This window comes from Podarcis muralis, chromosome 13 (genome assembly GCF_964188315.1).
Source record: "Podarcis muralis chromosome 13, rPodMur119.hap1.1, whole genome shotgun sequence".
NCBI classification, from domain to species: Eukaryota; Metazoa; Chordata; class Lepidosauria; order Squamata; family Lacertidae; genus Podarcis; species Podarcis muralis.
This window is the reverse complement of record NC_135667.1, coordinates 41435866-41446592: the sequence shown is the minus strand read 5'-3', so window position 1 is coordinate 41446592 and position 10727 is coordinate 41435866. Positions and strand designations below refer to the sequence as shown.

The following is a 10727-nucleotide window of genomic DNA, read 5'->3' as shown; positions in this document are numbered from 1 at the left end:
TACAATTATTCAAAATATTTAGCATATATACATGATTCCAGAATCATTTCTGCAACTGAGCTCTCCTGAGGCTGCCACTCACCTTCCTTCAGGCTGGGCAAGGGCAGAGTAAATTGCCCCACAAAGTCGTTGGAGGAAGTCGTGTCGTAATCCTCCACCACGAATCGCACCAGCGCCAGCTCTGGCACCCGAACCTGGAAAGTCAGTGTCTCGTCCCAACATGGATTGAATCCTACAAAGAGCAGGAAATCAGAGGTTTAGGAGACAGAGACTTCCCCCCCTCCCGCAGCACAATTCCAGAGGAATATTGTGCCCCCAAACCTTTGTAAACCCAGAGATTCTCGGGAAACTGACTTGCACACCCAAGCCTTGGTCCTTTTTTCTGCACACATCTTTTCTCTGACCATAGCTGTCAACTTTTCCCTTTTCTTGCGAGGAATCCTATTCAGAATAAGGGAATTTCCCTTAAAAAAAGGAAAAAGTTGACAGCTATGTCTCTGACACCGCAAAACACACCACACAGCCCTATAGATGTGGGATGTAATTCATTGGAGCAGTCAAGTACAACATTCCTTGTTTGCCTAGAGTGGTCCCAGGCCCTAAGGAAGTTAGATTGGCTTCAACCAGAGCCAGGGCCTTTTCAACTCTGGCTCCGGCCTGGTGGAACGCTCTGCCTCATGAGACCAGGACCCTGTGGGATCTGATTTCTTTCCGCAGGGCCTGTAAGACAGAGTTGTTCCGCCTGGCTTGGAGCCAATTTGATTCCCTCCCTCTTTCTTTTTTCTTTTCCTTCTCCTCCTGCGATGAGGCTACATTTTAATATTTTAATGTTGTATTTTAATTTTGTTTTTAAGTTGTAATCATTCAACTTGTTTTTATTATTGCTTGTAAGCCGCTCTGAGCCCAGCCTTGGCTGGGGAGGGCGGGGTATAAATAAAAATTATTATTATTATTAGAGTGGACACAAGACAGGGAGATGTTGATCCAGCCAGTTGAACTTCCTGTTACACCTGGTCTGGAGCATCCTCCCCCTGCATGTGACCAGGTAGGTGGCCGTGACCCTTGCAGACCCCACAAAAGGTCCAGTCACGCAGCCATCTTCCTCTTTTGATGCCTTTTCTTCTCTTGGATTGCACTGCTAACTCTCTGCCAGCAGCACATGGGCCCATCCTTACAAAAACGTAAGCCACACTGTATCTGTCACTACAAGCTAAAGCCTGCCTTCAGGGATCCAACAGTGAACTGAATGTGAGTAAACTTTTCATTACTTATAAGGAAGGCTCTTGGTTCTTTATTCTTTTAGGAGGGAATCAAAAGGGTCTTCCCAGGAATATACTCCAATCTGGGCATGCCAGATTGGATTGCTTAACTAAAGAGATTCAAACAAAGCTGCAAACTAGCTTCTTGCTGTGTAAAATGGGGAATGAGCTCAATAATAATAATAATTTATTATTTAAACCCCGCCCATCTGGCCGGGCTTCCCATATTAAAATACAATAGTCTGTTAAACATTAAAAGCTTCCCTAAACAGGGCTGCCTTCAGATGTCTTCTAAAAGTCTAGTAGTTGTTTTTCTCTTTGACATCTGATGGGAGGGCGTTCCACAGGGCGGGTGCCACTACCGAGAAGGCCCTCTGCCTGGTTCCCTGTAACTTGGCTTCTTGCAGTGAGGGAACTGCCAGAAGGCACTCAGCGCTGGACCTCAGTGTCCGGGCAGAACGATGGGGGAGGAGACGCTCCTTCAGGTATACTGGGCCGAGGCCGTTTAGGGCTTTAAAGGTCAGCACCAACACTTTGAATTGTGCTCGGAAACGTGCTGGGAGCCAGTATCTAGGTCATTTGCACTCCATTTCCCCCTCACCGTTGTTTAATTTGTATTCGGTATGCTTCTTGGCGCAGTCCCCAGGGACTCCGTGGATCTCGATACGCACAAAGGGGTCCACGATGGAGGAGCTCTTCTCTTTGTTCAGTTTGGGCAGTTGCTGAGCTGTGATCACCTGAAGAGGGTGGCAATTAAAGAGTTTAGAACATGGGTAGGCAAACTAAGGCCCGGGGGCCGAATTCAGCCGAATCGCCTTCTAAATCCAGCCCGTGGACGGTCCAGGAATCAGCGTGTTTTTACATGAGTAGAATGTATGCTTTTGTTTAAAATGCATCTCTGGGTTATTTGTGGGGCATATGAATTCATTCTCCCCCCCCCCCCAAAAAAAATAGTCTGGCCCCCACAAGGTCTGAGGGACAGTGGACTGGCCCCCTGCTGAAAAATTTGCTGACCCCTGGTTTAGAACATCCTTCATAGGGGGAGAAAACTGCTCCCCTTCCCTTCCTGCACCAACTCTTAAGAACCGTCAGCAAACCAAAGAATATGTGATTTAGTACTGAGCATTTGAAAAATGCAATCCCAAATTTAAAACGAATCTTTGCCAGCTGAACTAAAGTCAGAGCAATGAGTAATCTGTGCTTGGCAATATAAAAATGAAAACCCTGCCCTCAGGCACTCCCAGTTTCCACAGCAAGAATTTATGCAACCAGCATAAAACAATGCCAGTAAATATCGCTTATATTGTAGAATTTATTCAGCAATTTGTGCTGTCCTGCTTTATTCATTCTGGCTTTGTTAGTCACAGAAGGAGAAAAGGGCACTGAAGCTGAAAACCTTATTTACACACCTTTCAAGCATTTTGCAGCCACGAGGGCTGGAGAGTTACTCTTCAAAAACAAAACAAAAACAAAGAGAGTCAGGAAACTGAATTATGCACCCACTAGAATGTTGCACTAGGGTGTGTTGAATTTTTCAACTTTCCAAATTCCAAAAATGAGGGGCAGTAAGAAAGTTGTAACATGACTTGGGAATTCAAAAGATGTTTTGGTTAAATTAATATAAATTAGTTTTGTCTGGTAAGTAAAACGTGCATAAAATTGCACAGAAATCATTAAAAATAATTGTCAGGTACTTGCAGTTATATTTATTATTATTATTGCTTATTGTTCGGCATTACCTGACATTTTCAGAAGGTAAAATGAAAGTTCTTTGATTTTGCGAGAACAGTTTATGTGCTTCTACATCAATCATCAACTCACCAAGCCAAGTGTTGTCCAATCCCAAAAACAGTAGCAGGTTTGAATTCCTCACACTCCAAAACATATTTTTAAGAGCCATCACTAAGGAGAAGAACCCAGAAACTACGTTTCACACCCTAAAATTACACACAGTATTTCCGGGTTCTGAAGAACTGCAGTATACACACAGCTGACAATGCAGCCCAAACGAGGACGCCCAACAGCGCATTGCAGTTCATGCACACCCAAATACATGCAGAAAAACAGGAAGCCAGCCATTCGCACAAAAACATTCTGCATGCTACTATACCTTGATAGTGAGGGCAACCGGGCGCTGGCCTGCCCTGCCCTTGGGAGCTTCAGGATCAAATGTGCTCTGGTGGTTGCGCAGGAAAGCGGGCTTTAGCACGTAGCCGCAACGGCCGTTGACCAAAAAGCGCCCGTCGTTCAGATCCATCTCTGCACCGGGCGTCTGGAAGTTCAGCGCCACTAGAAAGGGGGCAGGGGAAGGGGAGGAGATTACACGGGAGTGGAAGTGGGGCAGAAAAGGGGGATTCTGCGATGGCGCAGTTTTGCATACATCTGGATTTATACCTGCGTCTTTCATACATCATTGGACAACAGCTCTCATTATCCCTGACCATTGGCCATACTGGCTGCAACAGATGGGAGTTGTAGTCCAACGGGCATTGCATTGCCTACCTCTGACCTATGCCGTTTGCAAATTCAGAAGAGGACTGAGCAACACAAGGGAGGAGGGAAGGGCTGGTGGGAGGGGCTGGGAGCAAAAGACACCTTGAACCATTTGCTACCAAGAAAATAAAACATATGGAGAACCGCATCCTTTGCTCCAAGGACAGGGCTTAGTTTAGAACATGGGTTGGCAAACTAAGGGCCGCAGGCCCAATTGCCTTCTGGAGCCAGCCTACAGACAGTCCAGGAATTGCTGCGTGGATCGCCAGCACGCGTGTTCTTTCCCTCTCCCTCACATGGCGGCAGCAGCGCCACCTCCCTCCCTCCCTCCTCCTGGCTTCTCCCTGCCCTGCCTAGAGGAGGAAGGGGGCTGGGCTTTGTTGGTTGCTGACGACCCCTATTTTTTAAAACCCAAAATTAAGAAATTAAGTTGTTTAGCTTTTCTGGGGGGTGGGGGAGGTCACTTCCGCCAAACGCTCATCCGCTCGCCCGCCACTGCCGATCGCTTGCCACAGCCACTGCTGATTGCACACCTCACCGCAGCCACCAATTTTCTGCCCGCTCGGCGCCACCAGCAGCTCACCCGCCCACTTGCTGCAGCCGCCAATCGCCTGCCCAATTGCCGCAGCCAATCGCCAGCAGGCCTTGCCGCAGCCACAAATCACCCGCCCAATCGCCGCTGCCAATCTCCTGCTTGCTGCTGCCTTTAATCACACGTCCCCCCATTTGGACTTGAAAGGAGTAAGAAACAAGATTCGGGCTCCACTTTTAAGTATGGAGGTCTGGCTGGAAGAAACATGGATCCCGTGGGGCCAGAGCTTCTCCGAGATTTGGTGTTCAATATTAAGGACTATCAAAAAAAACCGGCAGAGAGGAATTGAGAGAGAATTAAGAGCCTCGGATGTGAGATCTCCAGGTTGATAGTAGATTAAGACTGATGGACATTTGTTGGGGACTGAAACCGGGAAAGGGGGGGGTGGAGTCTGGGAATCCAAAGGGTACATAATTATAATTTGTTTTGTTTTCATTTTGTTTTGTTATTTGTATGAAAAATGGGAAATTCGTGGAAGGGAATATGGGTCGACTTTAGAAAATATGTTTTAAGAATGAGTATTGATGTATAAGTATTGATGTATAAATTTGGATAAGGCAAAATTGGATAAGGATTTGCTGAACGAATAATTTGAATTGGAATACAAGAAGGGGAGGTATGAGGAGGTCAGGGAAATATGTTATTGAAAAATAAGTATTGTGAACTTTATGTGTTTTTAAACTCTTTTTCTTTTTCCTTTTTGATTCTTTTTTATTGTATTAAATTTGAAAACTTTAATAAATATCTTTAAAAAAATAATAATAATCACACGTCCCCCCTCTGCATTCACTATTCATATATAAGACGACACCCAATTTTTGCCTATTTTTAGCAAAAAGCGTCATCTTATACACAGAAAAATACGGTAACTATCCCCAACCCCCAAAAAACAAAACAGTCTCAGGGTTGTCCTTGTAGAACTCAGCAGGGAGGCGTTAGCTGGTTCTGCCTGCCATTGACTCTGGCTCCACCTACTGGTGGGCTCCTTACCTTCCACCCAACCACTGACTAGCCCCTTGCTCATTGGCCATACACCTCAACTGCCTGTCCACCTGTGCTTGGCAGTCCTCCCTAAAGGGAGGCAATGCTTCCTCCCCTCTGAGTCGTAAGGCCCTCCTCTCTCTCTTGCAATGATAGAGGTCCCCCTCGCCTTGCCCCTTGGAGTTTGTGTGGGAAACTCCAGTCAAACACAACTATGCATGAGTGCTAGTTAGTGCATGAAGGGGTTAAGACAACCAAGTTTGATTCCTAGACTCAGCTAGGTCATACCCCCTTTTCTCCAATGAGGGAGGAAGTGAAGTCTTCTCTTCCTGTTCCCTCTCTCTTCTCGCCATGTAACAACCAAAGTGGATGTGCCTAAGCAAGCTCCAAGCTTAGAGCATGTGCCTGAAGCTACCTTTCTGTATTTTCTACCCAAGATTATTCTGCCTGTGTTCTCCTTGCTGCTGCTTGGATAAATGCATGAATCTGACCTTTGGAACACTGTGTAAGTAAAGCATTTTAAACTTACTTTAACAGTATGTGGTCTATTCATTGCAAGAGTAGAATGAGAAGACCGATGGGATAAAAGGGTCTTATAACCTATATTCCTCATGATGTACCACTGCTTGACTTTTGTGTGTTTAAACTATGCACCTGGGGGCTCTCTCCTGCTCCTTTGTCCTGTCCTAGCTGCCGCCTGGCTTATTGGCGGTGACAAAGGCCATGCACAACCGCCAATGAGCTCACACGCATATGAATGTACTCTCAACATGCTTCAGTGGACAAACACATACAAAACAGGGCAAGAAACAATGAATCATGGAACAACTCGTTAGAGACCCATTCTGACTATTGAAGTCTTTTTCAAACATGTCCCAATTAGCCCTAACTTCTCAGGAAAGGTTCTCAAAACAATCCTCTTCGGGGAATGCAGCCAAATCATTCCTTTTGTCTGCCGCTGCCTGGTAAGAACCCTTTCAAACTGATCAAATTTATTTTTGCCAAGAGGCTGATCTCATATATGCAGATTGGATTTCTATGACGAAAATTGGCTTCTCTCCTCCTCTTCCCAGGAAAAAGGCAAGAAGGATAATCTGACAGGGAAGGCGTCATTCTCCCAAGGGAACATCCATCTCCCTAGGGCAGTGGTCCTCAACCAGTGTGCCGTGGCACCCTGGGGTGCCCTGAAGGATGGTCAGGGGTGCCGTAGGCAACCCTGGCCTCTATCCCTCTTTCCCTTCCTCCTCTGATGCCCTCTAGCATCTCTGGCTCCCAAAGGCTTGTCCAGCCGTTTGTCGCAGCAGCCCTGTCTACAAGCTCCCCAGGCAAATGATGCCTCTGGAGCTGGCCAAGGGGTGCTGATGCCAGGAGCTGAGATGGCCTCGGAGCAAGCAGGCCAGTGGGAGAGGAAGTCCAGCCAGCCAGTCTGCCAGCCCTTGCTGTTGGGAATGGACAGACAAGTGGGAGGCCAGGCAGGTACTGCGCCAGCCTTTCTTGTGCTTGCAAGGCCCGCCTGGGAGCTGAGTGCCCGGTGCTGAAAGAGAGCCTTTCTGCCATGCAGGCCTCACAGTGCCCGCTGCCGCCACCCAAAGTAAGGTACTGGCCTCATGTTCACCTTTGGCCAGTCTCCATTGGGCCACTAAGGCTGGGGACATCGTCTTCCCAGGCCCCGGTGGGGCAGTGTGAGGAGGCAGCTCTCTTTGGGGCAGGGGGGCAGCTCAGAGACCAGGGGCAGCAGCAGCGACTGCCCGGAGGACTCCCAAGGAGAGGGGAGGGGAGGCTGAGGAAACACCCCACAAGGAAGGGTGTTCAAAAAAAGGGTGAGAGGCTGCCAGCTCTGCAGGCAAGGGGTGACATAACTGGGCTCCTGAGACCCATGGGGGAGCCGCAGAAAGAATGTAGTTGGTCAAGGGAGCCATGGACTCAAAAAGGTTGAAAACCTCTGCCCTAGGGCGTCTTAAGGGCATCATTCTCCCTTCCTTCCCAGGAAAATAGAAGCAGCATATTGTTTTAAAGCCAACTGAACATCACATTTGCAAGTGCAAACTGGACATGTCTGCTCAGAAGTAAATCCCAGTGACTTCAATGGGGTTTACTCCCAGGTGCTTATGTATAGGATCTAGTTCTGCAATCCTAGAATGACTCATTTACAAATACAGTGGTACCTCGGGTTACATACGCTTCAGGTTACAGACTCCGCTAACCCAGAAATAGTACCTCGGGTTAAGAACTTTGCTTCAGGGTGAGAACAGAAATTGCGCGATAGCCACGGGAGGCCCCATTAGCTAAAGCGGTGCTTCAGGTTAAGAACAGTTTCAGGTTAAGAACGGACCTTCGGAACGAATTAAGTACTTAACCCGAGGTACCACTGTAAAAGCAGCTAATCTCAGCAGGACTTGAAATTCCTCAGAGAAAAATCTTTGTTTAAGCCCTATCCTTGTAGGTTCTGAATTTCCCTGTCTAGCAGCTTAATGAAGAAAAGCCACAGTTATAAGAACTTAGAATGATATAACTGTAAAGGCACCCCCTGGGTCATCTAGTCCAGTGTTTCCCAACCTTGGGCCTCCAGCTGTTTTTGAACTACAATTCCCATCATCCCTGACCACTGGTCTTGCTAGCTAGGGATGATGGGAGTTGTAGTCCAAAAACAGCTGGAGGCCCAAGGTTGGGAAACACTGATTCTAGTCCAACCCTCTACAATGCAGGAATATTTTGCCCAACCTGGGTCTCGAACCCACAACCCTAAGATTAAGAGTCTTGTCCTCTAATGACTGAGCTATCCTAGCTTGTCCAGCTTCACCGACTGAGCTAATCAAGCAGTTACCCAGCCTTAGCAAATGGTTTCATTCTCTGCAGCAGCAAAGGAATCACCACAGAGAAAGTTTCTGTTCCCAGCACTGGGAAGAGAGGAGGAAGCAACGATGTGCTTCCAGCTCATAGCTTAGCACATATTAAGCACCGTGCAACAGCCACGTTGTAAACTATTTCCCTTTTAAAACGTGCACACAAAAATTACTTTCTTTGTTGTGGCTAATGGCCAGTATAGTGGTACCTTGGGTTAAGTACTTAATTTGTTCCGTAGGTCCGTTCTTAACCTGAAACTGTTCTTAACCTGAAGCACCACTTTAGCTAATTGGGCCTCCTGCTGCTGCTGCGCCGCCGGAGCCCGATTTCTGTTCTCATCCTGAAGCAAAGTTCTTAACCTGCAGCACTTTTTCTGGGTCAGCGGAGTCTGTAACCTGAAGCGTATGTAACCCGAAGTACCACTGTACTGGGAGGAAGGGGGACACACTGCGCTAACGGGAGTCAGATCAGGGCAGGAAATGAAAGATCTTGCACTTTGCAGAAATCAATTATCTCCAAATGTGGCAGCCTTGAATTTACAAGTGCGGCATCCGTGCCATCCAGCATTTTGAAGATTCTCTGCGGCTGCCACCTGGGCTCGCTCGTCAACAGTTCTGATAATCAAGACGTTTCTCTTCCTTAATTTATAACTGGTCTCTTGTAAACTCGACCTTGCGTTTGGCACTGCCTAGCCAAGTGCTCAGCCCAGCCCAGCTTCATGCAGCCTCACAGTTCAGGGGAGTTAGAACAATAAAACAATGAGATTAAACGACAACAACAACAATAATAATTTATTATTTATACCCCGCCCATCTGGCTGAGTTTCCCCAGCCACACTGGGCGGCTTCCAATCAAGTGTTAAAAACAATACAACATTAAATATTTAAAAAATTCCCTAAACAGGGCTGCCTTCAGATGTCTTTTAAAGATAGGATAGCTGCTTATTTCCTTCACATCTGAAGGGAGGGCGTTCCACAGGGAGGGTGCCACTACCGAGAAGGCCCTCTGTCTGGTTCCCTGTAACCTCACTTCTCGCAATGAGGGAACTGCCAGAAGTTAAATAATAAATTAAAATTTAATAATATTAAATTAATAATAATAATTTAATTTAATAATAAATTTAAACAACCAAAGGAAGCACGAAAAGGAGTTGAGAAATAAAACGGAAGAGAGGATAAAAACAAATGCTAAGGGTTGGTTCTGGAGCAGAAACTTGCCTCAGAGTTGGCCTTAGAGCTCAAAACCCTGCTTAAGGATTTGGCAGCCATCTTCCTCCACTATGAGGAGCCTTCTCTGCAGTGCCTGGGCTTCTCTGAGTCCCCAGGCACAGTAATATGAAGCGCCTCAATGTTTTGGTCTCTGGCATTCGTTTAGGGAAAGAGGGATGGTGGGTGGGCACGGCTCGGTGGCCAAGCACCTGCTACGGCCGCACAAGGTCTCAGGTTCAATTTCTGGAATCTCCAGCTCACCCAGCAGCCTCAAGCAACAGCCCTTAAAGGGACCTTTGCCTGGGAGATCGGACACCCAATGCAGATTCACCCTAGTGTTGCTGCTGATCTGGAAAGCCCTAAACGGCCTCGGCCCAGTATACCTGAAGGAGCATCTCCACCTCCATTGTTCAGATGGATACTGAGGTCCATCTCCGAGGGCCTTCTGGCGGTTCCCTCCCTGCGAGAAGCCAAGTTACAGGGAACCAGGCAGAGGGCCTTCTCGGTAGTGGCACCCGCCCTGTGGAATGCCCTCCCAACAGAGGTCAAGGAGATAAACAACTACAGTGGTACCTCGGGTTAAGTACTTAATTCGTTCCGTAGGTCCGTTCTTAACCTGAAACTGTTCTTAACCTGAAGCACCACTTTAGCTAATGGGGCCTCCTGCTGCTGCCGCCGTGCCGCCAGAGCACGATTTCTGTTCTCATCCGGAAGCAAAGTTCTTAACCCGAGGTACTATTTCTGGGTTAGCGGAGTCTGTAACCTGAAACATATGTAAACTGAAGCGTATGTAACCCAAGGTACCACTGTACCTCACATTTAGAAGACATCTGAAGGCAGCCCTGTTTAGGGAAGTTTTTAATGTGTGACATTTTAATGTATTTTTAATCTTTGTTGGAAGCCGCCCAGAGTGGCTGGGGAAACCCATCCAAATTAGTGGGGTACAAATAATAATAATAATAATAATAATAATAATAATAATAATAATAATAATAATAATAATTTATTACAGTGGTACCTCAGGTTACAGACACTTCAGGTTACAGACTCCGCTAACCCAGAAATAGTACCTCGGGTTAAGAACTTTGCTTCAGGATGAGAACAGAAATCATGCGGCGAAAGCGGGAGGCCCCATCAGCTAAAGTGGTGCTTCAGGTTAAGAACAGTTTCAGGTTAAGAACAGACCTCCAGAACGAATTAAGTTCTTAGCCCGAGGTATCACTGTATTGGATTAAAAACGCCTGCATAGGCTGTGTAAGGCAAAGGGTGTTTATGGGAAAGGATCTGTAAAGGCGCCAGCGATCTCTCGCTGGGGGTCCCAATTGTCTCACTCTGTGCTCCTCCAACCGA

General features: G+C 47.0%; 1 protein-coding gene across 1 annotated transcript in view; it reads right to left on the bottom strand.

Annotated features, from left to right (window-relative positions):
• Nucleotides 1–10727, bottom strand: part of PLCD3 (phospholipase C delta 3) — a 92262-nt gene that overhangs the window by 3273 nt on the left and 78262 nt on the right. The window contains exons 13-15 of the mRNA XM_077917463.1: nucleotides 3370–3548; nucleotides 1861–1996; nucleotides 83–232 (exon numbers count right to left, since the gene is read on the bottom strand). Of these exons, the coding sequence (XP_077773589.1) occupies nucleotides 83–232; nucleotides 1861–1996; nucleotides 3370–3548 (465 nt within the window). The remainder of the gene's footprint in view (nucleotides 1–82; nucleotides 233–1860; nucleotides 1997–3369; nucleotides 3549–10727) is intronic.